The following is a 20,700-nucleotide window of genomic DNA, read 5'->3' as shown; positions in this document are numbered from 1 at the left end:
CATTATAAAATATTCTTTTCATCATGCGCACATCTTCTGCTTTCTTTCCCACTACTACGCGCTCCTTGATGTCATCTGTCTAAGCCACTGCATCTTTTCGTTTATTCTTCTTTTGTATACTTCTGACCAGAACTAGGAAGTTTGCCCGTATCACTCCTGTCCTAGCGGATCTGCATTGGCTACCCATAAAATACTGTATCCAATTTAAAATACTGCTGCTTACGTTTAAAATTACCAACAACACAGCACCGAGCTACCTTAAGGAACTCCTTAAATCGTATGTTCCTGCCAGAGCATTAAGATCATCTACTCAGTTACTCTTGGTGCAGCCTAGATCTCGGCTGAAGTCTAGAGGTGACCGGGCGTTTGCCCTGGCTGCACCAGAGTTGTGGAATAACCTTCCGATTGGATGGAATCAGACGCCCGGATCGCAATCTTTTAAATCACGGTTAAAAACCTATTTGTTTAATCTTGCCTTTCCTGCTTGTTAATGCTCGCACCTGACTTTTAGACTTACTCTCTTTTTCTCTCTTTTTCTATACATATTTTTATGGCTTGTGCTTTTATTATGTTTTTAATTTTTGATATGCATTTTATATTACCCCTGTGTATTAGTGCCATTGACCTGTGAGTATATTTGATACTTTGCTAAGGCCTTATAATACTCGTGTTACTTTTCTGTCTCTTATGTTAAGCACTTTGGTATACCGCTGGTTTTTAAATGTGCTCTATAAATAAAGATTGTTGTTGTTGTTGTTGTTGTTGTTGTTGTACACTGACACCTCAAAGTTAGTCTTGTGTGTCCATAACAATCATATCAACAAGTGGTTAGTCTCAGATATGGATATTTCTATGTATCCAACATTATCACATTGGTGTGGCTGTAGCTCAGGAGGAAGCGCAGGTCACCTACTGATCGGAAGGTTGGTGGTTTGACCCCTGGCTCCTCCAGTCTGCATGTCAAGTATCCTTGGGCAAGATACTAACCCCAAATTGCTCTCCGATGCATCCATTGGAGTATGAATGTGTGTGAATGTAGTTAGAAAAGCACTCAGTATACAGAAAGTGCTTGTGAGAATGGGTGTGATTGGGTGAATGTGGCATGTTGTATAGAGCGCTTTGAGTACTCTGGGAGAGCAGAAAAGCGCTATATAAGAACCAGTCCATTTACCATTTATCTCTTCAAGCAACTGCTAGGATTCCTGTTTTATCGGCAGTTTTTAAAAAAAAAAAAGAGACTCCAAAGATGCACTTCTCATTTTGCTTAGTTGTGCAGTGGTACCAGTGCCAGTTTGATTTGTTCAAGAAGGAATATCCTTCTTTTCTCGGGGCAAAAATACTCAAGAGTATACTAAGAATGCTTTTTCTAATTACCAATTAGTTTTTTTAATGTGATAAACTTGGATTAGGGGCATAGACTGCACGTAAAGATGTCTATGTCTTTGTATAAAGCTGTAGCTTCCAGGTCTAAAAAATGGAGACTATACTCAAGTGCTATAAAATGTACAAGTGCCTTTTTTCTAATGGTCAGCAGGGGATAAATCCCCTGGTTGCAAAGCAATGAAACAAAAATAAAAAAAAAAACTCTCCCAAAGGGGGATGGGGTAGAAATTTATCTCCCTTGAACCCTGGCTTAATACGTTAACACGTTCCTGATAATCTTATGGTCTCAGTTGCATCATTCTTATTAAATATTACTTGTTGGTGTTCATTTTCTAATGCTGGGTGCCAATTAGAGGGCTTGACATCTCAAAACATTGATCATTCTTGATGAATGATTCCATGAATGATTAATTTAATTGTTTCTTTATAAAAACGTGCTGTAATTATTTATAGAAAAAAATAGGTTATTTATACATGACTCTTTGTGTTTGAGTTGAAGTATATTCTGTACATGTTCAGGCATAATTGGCATTATTTACAAATTTAAATCAAATATCTATATTGACTTTGATGCTTAGCAATTCTCTGTTAGAGCGTGAAAAAGACGTTTAAGCCCAGTATTAGTCTGATAATCTCACCCTTTAGATAGGTCACCTGTGCACGCCCACTAAATCAGAAATTTATGTTAATTTGTGGTCACTCTATTTACTATATTTATGTAATAATAAATGAATACACCATTGCTTTACTGCAAATGTACTTCATGATTGTTTTTAGCTCTTGTGATTTTAGACTTCGAGATTGTTTAAGTGTGAATTATGTTGATTTTTTTTTAAGTAAATCAAGCTCAGATTACATAGTTTGATATAAACAAATACCTAATAAAAGTGAGATAATACACAAATCTAGTCTTCCATAAAGTGTGACAGACTAAAGTCACCTCGGCAGCAGCAGCAGCTCGCAGCATTTCGAATGACACAGAGAGCTGAACACTGCATGGTGTGCTGACTTTTTAATAGGGAAGAGAGTCCTTACTGGCTTCCTCCCATGGGAAAACTGACATTCTTGTCCTGGAGGTGAACAGCAAAAGGCTTAAATGTCTAACAGCCAAGATACTGCCAACAGCAAGTTGAATTCATATTTCTGAAGACAGTGACTGCCCGATGACCTTGGTAGTGAGGCCAAATGATGCACACTTGCAGTTGTTTTTTGTGCAACTGCAATGACCCTCATGATTAACTTTGTAACACACTGGATTGTGTCTCTATGATGCTGCGTTTGCGGTACTTACAGGATTAAACAAAGTTGCTGTCAGTTTTTCTAGTATGTGGCTGAATTCATATTTATGCGGTGCTGTTACTGCCAGTATAAATAAAAGACGGCTTAAACCGTTTCCATGATTATATATTTAATTAAAGCTGCGGTTAAACATTTATTTTCACCATTGATTAATCTGCCACTTTTATTTTTAATTAATGATTTCTCCTTTTGTCTGTAAAATGATAGGGGGCTTGGAAAAAAATACCCCCTCATAATTAGAGGCAGAGGTGACTGATTGCTTGTTCTGCCCCCCCCAAAAAACAAAGTCAATCAATCAGTTTATTAGGATATAAAACAGAGAAAAAGCACTCAAACGTGAGACGTGCAAACCAGTGGACAAAAGTGACACAAATGAGTAATCACTAATCCATACAGTCACTGATTTAATTTTTACTGACTACTGGATAGCTAATCTTTTCAGCTTGAATATTAATTGCATTACCTTCAAATAAGCCTTCAGGACAACACCAAGTCTGGTGCTCAGGGATAGACTGCTCAATGAGAATTGCCTAAGTTTTTCCCTAGAATACTTCTTTGTAACAAAATATGCAACACAAAAATGCAATGTCTTCTCTTTTACAGTGGTTGTGACCTCTGAATTTGCAGTGTCTATCTAGTGGAACAGAAGAAACCTGTGAAATACTACAATACATTTAGCTTCTGTGAAAAAAAAAAATTCTCGAATCAAACTAAACTGAGTACTGTTCTGAGTTGAGTTGATGTGACATATAAGAAGCTGCAGTTTTAGAGCATATTCCTCCATTTATGATCGACCTTCTTCTCCTCCTCCTCTTTGTCTCTCCCTGCTTCTGCTATCACATCACTCTCATGGCCACATTTCAAGAGATGGAGGTTCCACAATGATTAGCTACATTGTTTTCCCACCATGTGTGTATGAGAGAGATGAAGAGAGCCAGGGGGCTGGGTGGGTTGTTGTTGTGGGTGGGAAGGCAAGGTGCGCAGAGGGTCTGTTACCAAAAAACCCACAAAAAACACATTATTGTAATTGGAAGTTAAAATCCCATTTGTTTTCCCCTCTAGTGCTTACTGTCACAACTAGGGGGGAGAGGGGGACTTGTTTTAAAAATTAACATTTGGTATCAATGTCGGGGGTCACGCAAGAGAACATCAACCTTCTGAAAAGGGTGCCACTCAAAGCAGCTGAAGTGGGGGAGATGATTTACTATAGGAAAAACACATTTTGGTTCTGATGCACAACCACAGCCACTCGCTGTCTTGTCTGTAGCCTCTGGTTCAAAGGCAAATGTTGCTTTATGATCATGATAGTTCATTTCGCATTCAGATCTTCATGATGTAAACTTTGCATGGTGCTGACATTTTTTTAAAAGGACCAGCAAAAGGGGCACAAATCACTGTTATGCCTCGAGGGGCTATGCAGTCTTCATCACATGTGACGTTCTCTGTTCTAAGACCCTCACAAAGCCAAATAAACTTCTGAATGAGATATATCCTTTCCATAAGTTGCTCGAGGTACATCCAGTAAATGGCACATGAACAGAAAGCAACATATTACACTCGTGGTTTTATTATATTTGGGATAAGCATGAAAAAAATCTATATGAAGAATATGATCTTGGATGATCACTTCTAGTTATCTAGAAAAACACACAGGAGCTAAGCTACATAACTTTTTCTCCAGGATAAAGCATGGCAAGAAGACAAACAAAACAAATGACCAAAAGGCGAAACATAAGCCCGCCATTCACACCCACAGTAGAAGGAAAGAACAACACAGAAGGGATAGGGAAGAAAAGGACAACATGAACACACAGGAATGAGAAAGTAGCTCAGTAACTGATTCTCCTGCAGGATGAAGACTCGGATCCACAACAGCTAGACTGAAGCACCAACATCCGCGAGCGAGAGTGAGAGAGAGCATATAATCCAGTAGTTTCCCTTTCTGAGGTTTCTCTCAAATTTTTTTACTTTCTTCCTGTGTGTGTGAGGCTAAACTATACAAGTGAAACAAAAGCCACTTGACTTGGCTTGTTGTAATCACGCAGTAGAAAGCAAAACTGTAAAGTTTGAGGTCTCTCATACTGGTGCATGTTCAGGGACAGGGAGGGGGCAGCAGAGACCCAGAGTAGATTTGGAGGCACCGTAGTGTAAATAACAGTTAAAACCAACTGCAGGCTCCTGAATCTGCCTCCTGCCTGAATGGAGATTCAAATTATGTTACTGAGTTATCCCTTGCTTGACAACTGCTGGTTTGGGTTTAAAAGGTCAGCAGGAGGAGTTCATGGAGTTCACATCATTATCTGTCTATCTATAATAACACAGTAATCACATATATATTGTGGCATTGTTATCAGTGTTACCGCCTCAATGTTTGCACTCAGTTGAACCTCTCGCCATGTATACATCTTCAAGGTCAGCTAAAGCTTGTGCTTGAAACCTTTGTATAGATCATTTGAAGCACTTATTTGCATCCATATTTCGAAAAGTGCTGAAATGTGTTCAGTGCATACAGTACAACAGACCCCGATTCGTATGACCTACTATTTTAAAGTGTGTGTTTTATAGTATTTTTGTATTTCAAAGCATGAATGGATCATCTTGGAACGAGATTTATTCCATCTCTCTTCATGTTAAATGACTTCCAAAGCTCCAGAAAGGCAAGCTGTGCCTCATAACCCCAGAGTGAGTTTTTGATATCCAGTCATGTTTGCAATATATCGTCTAGGAAATTTGTTAAATGTCCATAACGTGCTTGCTCAAATGTCCCAGATTTGGCCAAAAGCAAGCATCTAATTAGCATAATATTCATATTTCTGAAAAGCTCTTAAGAGCACTTCTGGCATTGTCCATTTCTCTTATTTGCCTCTTATTGCTATAATGTTTGCTTAATGCCTGGCCTGTGCCTAGCGATCGCATGCTGTGCTCATTGTGAATGCAGTGTGAATGTGCTGTTTGGGTATGGGCCCATGCATCTCCAGGGCCCTATAATCAGCTCTAAGCTGCTTCTATCAATCTTCATAACTGTAGTGGGTTGAGGAGGGAAGTGCAGCTAATCAGCTCTAACCGGCCCCATGTTCAGCTTGACTGTCACTGTTATAGCAAGGCCATATGCAAACATTGTCCCTTACATGCGTGTCCCTTACTCACATCTTGGCCGTCTCACAGGGCCATTCCACAGATGGCCGGCTCTAGCAGAAGTCAGGTTTTGAAAGGGCCTGTGACTTTCACTGAATAGCTGTTAGTGTAGGTTAATATAGGAGTGGTGGCCCTGCAGTGGTGGCAATCACAGCTCTGATCAGAGCCGGGCTTCAAAGACGTCTGCGCAAGTTGAAGCCAGAGTTGTCATTAGCTTCTGCCCTGTGCTTGACAGCCCTTCCCCTCCCCCCCAACTCCTTCTTCCTGTCTCTCTCTCTCTCTCTCATTCTTCGTCTTTGTCTCCCTCTTATTGCTCTCATTTTCTGCCCGTGTGCAAATGGCTACTGTAATCCTGGGCCTGGGCGCTCTGGCCTGTCACTCCACATTTGCACTAAGCATCTTTCCTTCTCTCATCTCCTTTGCCCTAATTGTATTGTAATAAGCAATTACAGATCTATTTATGCACACTAGATCTGAGATTGGGCCACTTTTTAAGAGGCTGTGTAGAGGAGTGGAAGTGGACCGAGCGGCGCCCCCTCACCCTGAACTTACAGCTGGGACAAAGACGGCACTGCTGCTAATCGCTCGGCTTTCCCTGTTTCTCTCGCTGATGTTCTAATCCCGCATTACTATCTGGTGCTCTCCTTCTGTTTGCTGTCCTGTGCAGAATGCCCTCTAAAGCAAAAGTGATTGTGCTGTTGTTTGTTGTTTATTGGCTGTGTTTTCTCTTTGTGAGTCAGCTCTAGTGATGCAAATGAACAGAGGCAGTGTTTACCTGGACTGGCCATGTTTTCCCTGCGTGTGTATGTTTCTGTGTGTGTGTGTGTGTGTGTGTGTGTGTGTGTGTGTGTGTGTGTGTGTGTGTGTGTGTGTGTGTGTGTGTGTGTGTGTGTGTGCGCATGTGCATGCGCGCGTGCATCGTGCCTGCACAATGTCTAGGCCTTTGATCATACTACATCGCATTGACAGATGCTCTCTGGTGCTTTCTGGTTGCTTATGAACGAGGCCACAGTCAGGATCTGAATGCCAGTAATTATATCTTGCTGTCTTGCTAGAATGATAACAATTGTGGCTTATTCAACAAAGTGCGATGGCTTTTTTCTATCTGTCCCATTATTTTTAGGTATGAGAAATGACATCGAAATCCCCTGTATGCTTCCTCCCTGTCTGGGGCTCTGTGTTTACAGCTGTTTGCGAGCCTGTATATGTGAGAGGTTAGGGCCATGATAAAGGCTTACACCTTGTAATCATAGCTGGATGTGTGATCTCAGCGACCTGCCTGCGAACTGGCTCGGAGAATGGTGTGCATGCGTCATGTGTGTTGAAGAGGAGTGGGCGGTGACTGATGCCAACCAACGACAAATTTGGAGTATAAGCTAAAAGCAATCATCAGAGTTAAGAGAAAGAACTGGGTATTGTTTAGAGATTAGATTGGTTATGTGAATTTAATTTGGTTTTTTAAAGGTGTTCTGTGTCAGGTATTCAGGTATGATGACATTTCGATATTTTTTGTAGAGTATACTTGCAAATCATTAGTTGTTACATTTGAAATATTCTTACAGGGAAGAACTGCTATCTAAGCCACAATTCTGTAGCTGACGTTGAGTTGAACACGTGATTATGTGAACACATGAATGTAACTTCCTGTCGTGTCAGCTCAAGGCTGAAGGTCCAACTCACAAATCTTTGCATGCTGTTTTCTACCTGACCAGAAGACAGGATTCATTTATCTAAAATTAGTACATTTAAAATAAATAAAATAAATTTATTAGTTATTTACTGATATATATACATAAAATAAACACATTATTATATAGTAAATATAATATTCCTGATAAAAATCAGTCAGTCTAAATTAAGAACACAGGCATCAGCTCTCTCCTCCATCATTTTCCTCCCTCAGTCTCTTGTTGACTGCCTGCAGGTACCGCTGCCAGAGAGCTAGCAGCTAGTAGCTAAGTTTAAAATAATTTACCAAATTTAAAGACAGCTGCAAATTAGCTACCAGTTTGTCTCTGATAGCTTTCTTTATTTGCAATAAATCCTGTTTTTGTATTTTGTGCTGTTGTCATATGTATGTATATATATATATATATATATATATATATATATGTATTAGTAAATAGTAAATTAATGTATTTATTACCTGCATTTTTAAGCAGGTAACAGGATAAAGGACGCACGAGTTTGAGGCTTCACCTTTCTCGCTTCTCAGTCAATGGGGCGATGTTATATGTTGATAAACTGAATTGCATTCTGTTGCTTCCCAGTGCTTGCTAACTGCTAATCAAAGCTTGGATAGCTTGCCTTGTGAGTGAATGGTTGTTGTTGCTATGACAGTCACACCAGCCAAGATAACTCCCTCATCTTCAGTCACCTTCATTGGCAAACATTAAAGCACATTTCAGTTAAAGTCTGACCGATTTATCGACAGGCCAATATTAGATAAATGCTGATCTTTCACAATTTGTAACAGCCAGTAAAGGAAAATTTTGGAAGTAAAGAGATGGGTGGGATACCCTTCAACAGTATTATGAGCGTTGATACTGCATAATTTTTTTTCGGAAGGGACACAGAATAACTAGCTAAACAAAAGTAAAAAATAATGATAAATAACATAATGATGCATAATGATATGTCAGGGAAATTTGTTTTGTGCATACCTTGAAGCCTGTAGAGATTTTAAATTGGTGACTTTTATTTTACACTTTTTTTTCCACACAAAAATGTGTAGAATTACCAGAAATATCAATCAGCAACATTATAAAATTTAGAAATAAGATTATACAGATTATAAAATAAGATTAATACAAAAAGAAATATGTTAAATGCACATATAAAGCAAAGAGTGATTGCTTTCCAAGGATTATATAGCAATAAATGAATTATTGTCAGGGGTTTACTATGTGTACTGAGAGACTGTTTGCATTGGGTGTTTTAGCAATTCTGAGTGAGTCTCTTTCAAAAGAGGATGTGGATTTGATAACATGACAAAATAAGTGTACTACAACAAGTTTTTTGAATAAAAAAGAAAAACAACAACAACAACAACAAAAAACGCCAGCATGTTAAGTTTCTTGTAAAACTGTTTTAAGGAGTTCTACTCAGAGGACCAACATATGGGAGGACAGAATGGAAATTTATGCAAATAGGTGCTGCCCCTGATTCATCACTGCAGACTGACCACGGTGGCAGAGGAAATTGAGTCTGAAATTTTACGTCTGGGAAAAGCAAGTGTAAAATCTCCGGCGCTGTTTTTATTGCACGCATAGTGGACAGTTAGGATTGGAACAATGAGCGACAGAGACACACAAAGACATGCACATTAAAAAATGCATTATGAAGTTATTTCGTTGGAGCTCTCATTTATTTATTTTACCTTTCTGTGTCCTCTTCTTTAGCATAGATGTGGGGGGAGGGGTGGGGGTTAATAGCTCATAGCAGCTTCAGTCCAGTTTAAGTTCCAAGTTAGACCCTACGTCTTCCACATAGATTTTTCCCAACTTATTCAATCACTGATGTTTTTGTTGAGATTAAGACATTAGACTGTTGCTCGCAGTCCCAAACGCACCATCTCTGCAATCAGTATTCAACGTGCAGCAGAAAGATACTAATCTCTAAAATTGTCCAGTCATGCACCACACGCATCACAACAATCAGACACTAGACTTCATGGCACTTAATGCAAAGTGCAGCTGTGCTCATAGTTAAAAAACCCTGGTAAATAAATAAACTGCAGGGAAGCCAAATTTTGTACTCATTCTAAACTGTGACAGAGTCAGTAAATATTCCCACAAATACTGATATAGTTTTACATGGTAATTAATCCATTAGATATATGTTTTTAGAGTGTTTTATGAATTAAAAAGTATGAAAACAACACTCAAAGTATGGCAGAGTTTTAAATAACCTTTTTCGCGCTTTAAAGCGCTGAAAGACGGGCGATTTCCATGCTAGAAAAAGAGGCAAGGACATCCATCAATAATGTGCAAATAAACACTATTTTCCTCCCTTCTTCTCACCATAAATGTTATCAGCTTACAATTTCTCCAGTAAGTATATTACCTGTCTTTGTCGCCATCTGTCATTGCCATGCTTCTGTGAATAGAATTTAAGACAACATGCTTAAAACATCACAGCCGGATTGTCACGATTTGCATAAATACGTTGCACTTTTTTTTTCTGCCTTCTTCTCCTCTACTTTTATATTGTTTCACACTATATTAATCTTCTCTCATATCCTACTTGGAGAGTTAATAACGTTCACTCGTTGCCACTGCATTCTTTGTTTTGCGTGCGTGTTCAAAACACTAATAGCTTTTTTGTAGGTGCAGCATAAAGGCTCTTTGAATTGTGTTTGCTGCCACAGGTAGCAGTCTTAAATTTTCCACAAATAACAATAATGTTGGATACTACAATATTAGCTACAGGCTTATCTATTCAGGTTTCCTCGACACTCGCAGCAGCAGTAGCAGCCCCTGCTTTTATAGTGCACACTTAAACCAGGAGCCAAATGTTATAAAGGATTTGCAATAAGATACATTGTTTACACTTACTGTGGATACAAAGAATGTCATTATATGTCTTCAGAGTGAAACAGTCTGGTCTTGAGTGACTTTGTGCGGCATGGCTTAAAAGATATGTTCCAATTTGCTTTTTCTGTCTTCTTTTTGAGTCAGAGAACATGTGTAAGTAGGGGAAACTGCCTTTGTTTTTATTGCCTATACTGTGTGTTTGTGTTTGTGTTTGTGCGTCTCTGTGGCCAAGTCCTATCCTCCAGCAAAGAAAAGTAAATTCATTTCTTAATTTAAACTTTAAAAAATATATTTGTTTCCAAGTGGAAAATGGTGATTATGAATGGCATGTATCGCTTCTAGTTAGCTTTCCTAAAGCCTTTAATTGAGGATCATACAAAAGTGAATAAGAGAACTTTGCACAAATTCAGAATTTATTAAACATAAATATTCAATTTAATGTCAAGTACTGTTGCATTCACTGTGGTGTCCAATTGAGGACTGAGGATTGCCAGACCCTCTGCAGCCCACTTCCACGTGCCTTTTTGTTGGGTTGCTCTCCTTGGAGACGCTGGAGGATAGTTGGGTGTGGCAGCAACATGTGTGCCCGGTGTGCCAGTGCTATTTCAAATACACCTTCTTAGATTTTACTTGCTGGGGGATTCCTCTTTCAGACACCCAGTTGGTTTTGGTGCTTTTGGCTGTGGTTGATGCATCATGCATTAGTATATTGGCTTGGCTGTGTCCTTCTCTTGTTTATATGGAGGTTTGTCCAGTTCTTCTCTTGTGATGGAGAGATATTAATTCTAAATAAATCTCCCTTTTGTCAAACTGATGAATGGAATTTGATATTGTATTATGCAGTGCCAATATTATTGTATTGGTTTTTGTAATACACTTGGCCTTTAGCATGAGTTTGTGTTATGTTCCATCTACACTGGCATCAATTCAGGCTTTTTGGGCTTCAGACTAAAGTTATAACAGTAAAAATACATATAGTGCAGTACACAAAACAGTTTTAAGTGCTTTTGGAAAACTACATGTGAATAAAACGGCTTTTTTTTTTTAAAATGTGGATTGACAATGGCAGTTTTTTTTAATGCATTGAAGTACCCTGGACAATGAAACGTTGTGTTCCAGTGATTTAGAGTTGAGGGATTGCTATTTTAAATGCTCCGTTTGATATCCAAAAGAATATGATAAACTGGAGGGCCAATTTAAATGCAAAGTTCTGAAAAAAGATTGATATTGTCAATTTGAGTTGTGCTTTTATTAAAATCAAGATTCCATTATGCCCCCCCACCCCCACCCCCCACCCCCACACACACACAAGAGTTACAAAATGAAAACTAGGCTCTTTCTAACTTCTAAAAATATTAAAATAGTCCAGGGCTAAGTCCTCATTACTAAAGTGACAGGCACAGTGAGATAGCTTCTGCCATTTTTTTTCTTGATGACCTCACAGAAAAGGTCATGCTGTTCTTAGAGGTATATGGTTAGTCATTTGGTTCCGTCTGTCTTTGTTTAAAACTGCTAACAGGTGTTGATAAGAGTGCACCAGAAGCTTTTTACTTTTTTTCCCTTTGGTCTCCCTTTCTCATCTGTGGCACGCCTTCTATTACCATGATAAATGCACTAGGGCAGTAATTGTTGTAGCCCTTCGCATGCACAGCCTCGCACACTCAAGAAATTAGAAACACATTGAAGCAGAGGCACACACGAACTTTCTGATTCACGCTGATAACTCTCCTTACTGTCTCTTAGGGATGTGCGAAAATAACTGAATGTTTGAAAAATTGGGTTAAAGGAAAACTGGGTTGAAGTGTGGTCCATTTTTTAAAAGTGTCAGCTTGAACTGAATGTTGTTGAAAAAGACTTTTTAAAATACTGCAGGCAGATCGAAATGATCAGAACTAATATGGCTTTAAATGCAGCGCAGGGAATTTTCAGTTTCTTCGTGACTGTTATTGCATAGTGTGTGATTTAGTTAAGAAAATTCCTTCGTTAACATGTAAAACGATCTGTGTCAAATTAGATGCAATTTCAAAGTCATTTCATCCAATCGACTTGATGTTAATGCTCTTGCTACATATTTTAGAAAAATAACAGCAGTTATGTAAATTGTTATGAAACGAGAAATGCATTTTGTGTTTTAAAAAGATAAATCCTAAAACAAGGCGATCGTTAACAACCTTTGCTCCTTGTATCTCAAGTATGGCAGGAAAACATCTCAACAGCACGATCAGCGTGATGAGATACAAAATTTACTGTTCGTTGCGAGCGTTGACTTTGGAGTTATGGTTTGCTATGTGTCAGTACAGGAGAAGAAAACAAACAAACAAAAGAAGAGATGAGTCCTTTACTTTTAAAATTTGAATTGGCTATATAACAATTAAAGAGCTCAAATGCTGCATGTTGCTAAGACTTCTGACATTTCGGGATCGCAGGGTAGACTGACCCGAGGACATATTTTAGCAAACCAGACATCATGTACTGAACAGTGCAAGATGAATAGACGTGCTGTTAAACCCCAACTGTGAACTGTGATTGCAACAATCCCAATTCTGTGTTGTTCCTTGTTTACTATCCCACATGTCAGCGTTGGTGCTCCAGTTGCTAGTGGAACAGCTATAAAAGCATGGAAGAAGCAAAGACTCATCAGTTAGGCAATTTCACGTCAACAATGTCAACACTCTTTTTTTGTATGTTTATGTTAAGTCTTGTATTAACAGCGAAACACCGCAACGTCCCAAAAGCTCAGATGACGACAATTCCCTCTTCTCTTGCTCTCACCCTCAAAATGTTCAGTGTAACACTTGGTGTGAAGGCTTTATTGCACTTAAGGTAACATAATGTGTTGTCATCAACTCAGTTAATGGCATTTTCACTTCATCTGTCTTCACTATTTCTGAGGAGTGAGGAGGTAAATTTAGAGAGAATCCAGCAGAAACTTATAATTGTCAGTAGACACAGTAGAAGGACTGTGGAATGAAACAAGTACAAATTAAATTGGTGACTTACTCACACTTAAATTTTTCAGTTTATTCATCTTGGTTTCATTGCAATTATTTATTTTTACTAATAAATACCAGTAAATTATATATGGTCAGATATAGGATTTTTTTAAGACCAATACAATAATGATATTTGGGTATTTAAAAATCTGACATATCGGATATATCAAGACACAAAACACAAACAGATTTCTCCAACATTTATTATATTCAGTTATTCATGAGTCCTTACTAAGATAATATGACAATGCAATTTAAAAATAAACTCATGGTTTTGTTACAATGAGTCGTGGATTATCGACTGCTCAGATCATCTGGTTGTTGTTTAGGTTCCAAACACTTTTTGCCAACAAGGAAGTTGTAGAGTCCCCTCTGGTGGACAAATGATGGGAACATTGTTGAAGGGTGTTTCTCCCATCTATTTTTCATGTATTGGCTGTTATGAATGCCGATACTAATACATTGGCGTATAGCGGATGTATCAAGCTCTATTGGCGGATAACATATGCTGGTAACTGATTCATTCATCAAAATCACACATATACACATCCAAAATATATAAGGGTAATAGGGAAAGCAGATATAGCCTCAATTATATCACAATATTTTAAGGAAATGTACAGTAATGACATGTCTGACAATATCAAACAAGGTTTTATTTGCAATTGCAGCTCACAGGTGGTAAGTGCACTTATTAGTGCAAACAGGATGAAGGACATTTTTCATCCTTCTTTCAGCAAACCTGATATGATAACCTAAATGTAAGATACATTCATCAATCTAATTAATTCCCCCCTTAAATGATGGCAAGCAAGCTGTACGCCAAAAGACAGCCCAGTAACCCTGTACTGTATTGTTGTGGAAGTTCACTGTTTAGATGCGGTCTTCATATTGGTGTGTAGTGTCCTTTTCACGTAGTGCTGCATGCTCTTCATTTCAGTAGCATTATGGAGCTTCTAGGTGCCCTTCACGCGCTAAGGGATGTTACACTGGGATTCTGTGGTGTGCTTTTGGAGGGATTTTAGCTGGAGGCGCACATCTCAGGAGAGTAGCCACAGTACACAGTCGTCTCCATTTATAGACCTTTTATCTAAACACACTGAGATCACTTGTAACCCTTTGCATATCGTTGAAAATGGTTGCAAACATTAAAAGTACTATGATGCACAGCTCCGTCCCTGCTGTGTTCACGTATGTCATATCTTTCCTACATTTCAAATTTATAATTAATATGATAGTTGGTGTCATAAGGAAAAGAAAACAACATAATTTTATGATCTGTGTATGTTTAAAGACGAATAAGCTAACGCAGTTGATTCCAATAAGTTCACTCACTTTGCCGCTCTGGCACTATGAGGCTTAATGCCTGTTGTCACCATGGAGAGAGAAATAAAGAAAGTAATTGTGTTGTGCCAGGGCTCAAGCAATCCTATCAGCTATTGGGCACACATGTCAGAGTATGAAGACAGGGCTGAAAACTTGACCAGTTGCTGCCTGATGGAGTGAGGCTGAAATATGAGCGGGGGGAATGGGTGGCCCGGAGGAAAGCAGGACAAACAGCTGATGTGGAGAGGCAAGCAGACATGAACATTGGCTTGTTTATTTTTATTTTTTATTTTTTTATACCTAGATTGGCAATGATAAAAGTGAGTGATGTTGATAAATGCTTGCACAGCCAGTTTATCAGCAGCTGTCTGGCTGGGGGTTGCCTGCGGCAGCGTCCAAGGCTGATAACCCCTGAGGCCCGAGGCATGATGTTGGGAGGAGGAGGGGTTTAGAAGATGATGCAGCTGCTGGGTTTTGGCCAGTGAATAACCCTAATTTAGTCAGTTGATACTTTGCATGTCCGCCATTAGTCAAGGGCTGCAAAGCAGTGAATAAGAAACATCATCAAGCTTCACTGAGAGCCTGTAAAAGTTTTTACAGAGCAGCAAATAGAAGTATTAAATGAAAGCAGGGAAAGAAAACAATTCTGTTAGTCTTATATTGTCATCTCCACGAGGGAAAACCCACCAGAAAAGAGCGGCATCTTTACCTTTACTCTGATCTGATGACATCTCAGACTCAGCTTGTCAGGCTCAGCTTTGTAATGCCAGACTTGACTCGGCTTTCTTCAGTCTAAGCTCTACTCTCTCATCCTCAGGTGTGCTTTGAGATTATCATTGCCACGTTGACATTAGGTGACATTGCATGTTAGCATGCATAATTTGGCTGGTATTATGTCTTTTCTACACAAACCTTCTAATAGCAATTTAACCTAAGGACTAACAGAGGTACCATCTTGGAAAGCTTGACTTGCCATGATTTAAGTCACACGGATAAACTCAGATTTTGCTGTATAGCGTGTCAAACACTGAATTTACTGATTTGTTTGTTTTTCTGTGAATTGTTCAGGCTGATATCTGCAGCGATATTGATGGTCAAGAGTATTTAGACACCTGTGTGCCATCACTAATTACTACACAAGCTGTGTTTGCATATTTAAACCTGTGGCCCATTGCACATTCTCATGAAGTTGATGAAGCGCTGAGTGAGACTCGTTGCTCTTGTCAGTGTAATAAAACATCGCTGATTACATTTTTACTGGTTGAGCGTGCAGTGTCAGCCCCGGCCTCTCGTGGTTACTTTTTTTTCTGGTTATTTGTTCATCTTGGCGGCACCCCCAGGCCTAAAGAAGAGGCTGTGCGCTGAGCTCTTTTCCCTTCTTCACCTTTAAATTAGAGTTAAAACTGGGAAATGACTTCATTTCTTTTCCCTTTTTTTGTTTTATAGTTGGATTAATTGAGTTGTATGATAAAACAATTTTTTTTTTTAAAATCACGTGCGCAAAATTCATGAAAAAGAAACTAACTGTAGGAGAGGACCCATGTGTGGGAGGCTGTGTGCATATGTGCAGGCTATGTGCCTGTGAGACTGTGTGCACCTGGAAAGCACTTGACAGATGGTTCTTCAGCTCCAGCTGAACGTCGCTTCTTTTTTTCTCAGTGTTAAGCCTCTTTCATGGATGGAAAGTGTTTCGGTCAGCATTTTGATCAAGGTAGACTCTTTCAGCTTTCTTGATTGTTTGCCGGGCATCTCCAGAGTATGTTTATCCAGCCCCCATCATTTATTTTTGTTTGATTTAGGCGAGCCGAGAGAGATCAGAGCCGTGACTTTCTCCGCTGCGTTTTCTGACTCTTTTTTTTTATTTGTTTGTTTTGCCAGTTAGATTACAGAGCGGTGCATCAAAAATCATTATATACCACATCGTATCAGTGAGCTCTCAATCTGTAGAATGGATTTAGTACTTTACAGAGACAGTAAATATTTTGTTTGGGTTAATGTGGTCTTTTTCGAAGTACAGTAATCTTGTTCTTTCTCTGTTTGCACAGGCCAAACTGGTACAAGAAAAACAAGCTGACCTTATAAGATGCATCATAAGTTAAAGTAAAAACCCACCATGTCTTAGTAAGGTGTTGGGTCAGCATATACAAAGAGAACAGCTTCAGTGTGCTTTGGTATTGATTCTCCAATCTCTGGAGCTCTACCGGAGGGCTTGAACACAGTTTTTCCAAAACATATTCCTTCATTTTGGGTTTTGATCGTGGTGGTTGACAGCATCTGTTCAAAAATCTATGCCCTATGTTCAAGACTAAGGAAAAACACTGACTGTTGTTTGGGTGAAGAAGCAGAAGAAGGTGCTGCAGTTTCACGGCAGGATTTCCATCATCATCATACATGTCAAAACAGAAAAACTCTTTATTGCCTTGGGACAGAGAAGAGGATGGATGGATGGATGGATGGATGGATGGATGGATGGATGGATGGATGGATGGATGGATGGATGGATGGATGGATGGATGGATAGTTTGTATTTAATTGCAGTGATCCTTTCCTCCAAACCAGAGCCACTGGATCCTTTCACTCTTGGGTCAAGGGCTCAAATTTTCTGCTCAACTTTTCCGTCCCTTACAAACTTAGGTCAGACTTTCATTGCACTAGCTTGTCATTCTTTCTCTTCACATAGGTAATGTAGGGCGGTTTATAAATATTTTTAGCTCAGACTTTGGATTCCTAACAAGATAATTGATTTACAATTGTATTATTGGCAAATTCTATTTCCGAATGATTCTCTATTTTTGTCTTGTGTTCTGTTGGGGACTTTTGCCCCTCACTAGAAACCCAAACTCACTCCACACATGGTAGAGGTATGGTTAGTTTGTGTATATGATAGCATCACGCAATACAGATTTGTCGGCTCCACATCTATGATGCAAATCTCCTGTTCTATTACATCCTGAAGGTGCTCTATTAGATTGAGATCTGGTGACTGTGAAAGCCATTTGAGTACAGTGAACTCACTGTCAGGTTCAAGTGACCAGTTCGAGATGAAAATCAGCAGAATATGAGCAAACTATGCCAAGTCATAAAGGAATGGACATGATAAGCAGCAGGTTTTGGGGTTTAAACCATGATCAGTTTATACTAAGGGGCCCAAAATGTGACATGTAAATAACCCCCACATCTTTATACCACCAGTAGCCTGAACCTTTGATACAAGTCGGGATATTTTCATTTTGTTTATGCCAAATTGTGACCCTACCGTCTTAGCATCACAGCAGAAATCAAGACTCATCAGACCAGACAACATTTTTTCCAGTTTTCTGCTGTGCAGTGTTGGGGAACCGTGTGAACTGTAGCCTCCGTTTCCTGTTATTAGCTGACAGGAGTGGCACCCACTGTGGTCTTCTGCTGCTGTAGCCCATTTCACAGGCTGTGTGCTCAGAGATGCTCTTCTGCATACCTCGGTTGTAACTAGGGGTTATTTGAGTTACTGTTGCCTTCCTATTAGCTTGACGCAGTCTGGCAAATCTTTTCTGAACTACTGATCACTAGCTAGTCTCTCTTTTTTACCCATTCTCTATAAAGCCTGATTGTTTGCCATCTGGCACCAACGACCATGCCACATTCAAAGACATTTAAATCACCTTTCTTCCCCATTCTGATGCTCAGTTTGAAGTAAACGGGTCATAATGATCTTGTCTACACCCCTAAATTCACTTAGCTGCTGCCACGTGATTAGCTGATCAAATAGTTGTATTAATGAGCAGTTAGCAGTTATACCTAAAAAGTGGCCAGTGAGTATAATTAGATTTGAGTCCTGACAAACATGGTTTAATTATACTGGTTTCAGAAAGTAGAAGGCATCATACAAAACCCGTGTAATTTCAAGTCAAGCAACACATTTATTTTTTCCTATAAACTATGTCTCACATAGCATAACTGTGGACATAGTAGGGCACAGCGAAAGGGAATGTGGCTTATCTCTGTCAGCAGTTGAAGATGTGCAGCCTGGTGCCTGCAGCTCATTGTAGCTGCTCCTTCTTTGTTCCATTAGTCCCTGCCGTTTTTCAAACTGCGGGAAGATGCTGAAAATGACCACTGTCTTGTTTTGTCGATGCATATTTGATGAATGATAGCCTTTAGTGCAACGCTCACTGATAGACACTACATTTGCGGTGACTACTTCATAAAAAAAGGCCATTTGTGTTTCGCCACTTACTGTAGATGCTTTTAATGTGAAGCTGCAGCAGAAGGAAATGTTCTGATTGCATTAGCAGCAACTAAATACAGCTTCTTTTTTTTCTTTTTTCTTCCGGGAAAGTCACCACAGACATGGGTGATAATACCGTGCATTGATAAATATTGCATTACTCTCAGCAGTGGGCCATAGAGCTCGATCAACACTGTGCCATCGCATTTGGCAATAGATAGATAAACAAGTGATGTTTCCAAAGTTGATGATTAATTGACCTCACTAATGCCATGACCAGCATAATTGCGAATTTTCATGATCATAATAAAAATAAGTTTAGCGTCCTCTTTGTACCATTAAAAGGTAGAGCCACTAGCGAGGACTGGATCAGATAATAAGCTGCAATGTGATCACCACTGAAACAGTCTAAGGTGAAAGTCCTTCTCCCCACAGTGTTAGAGGCAGCCTCTCATTGCAGAGTCAGATGAGGCCAAAGCATTAATCATAATAACATCATATCCTGCACTTAAAAAAAAAAATATGAATAACACAGACCCTTTAATACGGTTTAATTTGTTAGATGTTAAGGGGTTGTGAGTTTATGAAAACACTTGGTGTGTTGAGAAATATTGCTACATAAATATCACTTCATTTAGTTTACCAGCTAATTTTTAATTGGTGCAACCTTGTGTGCGTGAAAAAAAAAAGAAAAAGATTTTACACTCACGCCGATGTTGAATTGTTGCTGTGTTTCCCTGTTAAATTGTCCTCCTAAATTTAGCATGTAGTCGGCAGCAGATGTTTGTGCCCTTTTTGATACTGTGGGTAATAATCCTTAATATTCTCGCTGTTTGAAGCTAAATGAGGCTTTAATGCACTCTGATTCCATCTCCTAGCTCTCATTAATTGTTTTTCTTTCTTTTTTTTAAAAGTCCATGAATTATTTGTGTTGAGGTTTTTTTTATGTTTGGAAAGATAAAGAGAAACTTTTAAGGACAAAATGGATGAAATTTTAAATTCTCTCACAATGTGATTTGATTTGCACGTCCATCCGAAAAGCTATTGTGCAGAAAAGGTGCATGACTAAAATATTTTTGTTTTTCCTTCTAAGAGCTCAAGTGTTTGTGATCTTACTGGTGCTACTGTTTTTTTAACTTCGTTGTGTGAATGCATGTATAGCTTTAGCATCACACTGTCTTTGCCCTGTTACATCCTCCAACCCAGGTGCTGCTCACTTACTGTGTATGAAGTCTCATTAAAGGTGTTGCACAAAGCATTTGAAGCTTTGTCACTAATCATCTCCTGTCGCCCTTTTTCCTTCCAGATGGTCACAAGAACAAAGAAAATATTTGTGGGTGGCTTGTCAGCCAATACAGTAGTGGAAGACGTGAAGCAGTATTTTGAACAGTTTGGGAAGGTAAGACTTGTTTTTTCTTGTCACTGCGCGCGGTGTTGTCACAATAGCCCACACTTTAGCACTTCTCAATTCCCATTAAATGTTGGATTAATTCCGGTGTAACTTTGACCTCTTGACCAGCATCTCAGTCTTTATAGCTATCTCAAACGTTGAGCCTTAAGAGGAATCAGCAGGGCAGGTTTTTCCCTTTATCTTTACAGTAGAACAAATGAATATGTGTTTCGACAGGCAAACATCTGAAGATATAGTAGCTTCACGCAGTGCACCATGGCTGGTCAGCAACATGTATTTTACTTACAGAGCAAACAAGCAGTGACAACCAGCTGCCATGACCAAACCACCCTACAAAGAGGAAAAAAACTCCTCCAAACAAAAACAAATAATGTTTTCTTTTTATCTGTGATAGCATAACATAAGAATCAA

General features: G+C 39.1%; 1 protein-coding gene across 7 annotated transcripts in view; it reads left to right on the top strand.

The window, feature by feature from the left end:
- The window catches only part of msi2b (musashi RNA-binding protein 2b), a 262,995-nt gene that overhangs the window by 62,785 nt on the left and 179,510 nt on the right, over positions 1-20,700 (top strand). For all 7 annotated transcript variants that reach the window (XM_039618135.1, XM_039618134.1, XM_039618133.1 and 4 more), the window contains exon 6: positions 20,185-20,277. In XM_039618135.1, coding sequence (XP_039474069.1) covers positions 20,185-20,277 — 93 coding nt within the window. The remainder of the gene's footprint in view (positions 1-20,184; positions 20,278-20,700) is intronic.

Source organism: Oreochromis aureus, linkage group 10 (assembly GCF_013358895.1).
Source record: "Oreochromis aureus strain Israel breed Guangdong linkage group 10, ZZ_aureus, whole genome shotgun sequence".
NCBI classification, from domain to species: domain Eukaryota; kingdom Metazoa; phylum Chordata; class Actinopteri; order Cichliformes; family Cichlidae; genus Oreochromis; species Oreochromis aureus.
The sequence above is the reverse complement of the archived record's forward strand: the minus strand, read 5'-3'. Positions and strand labels throughout refer to the sequence as shown.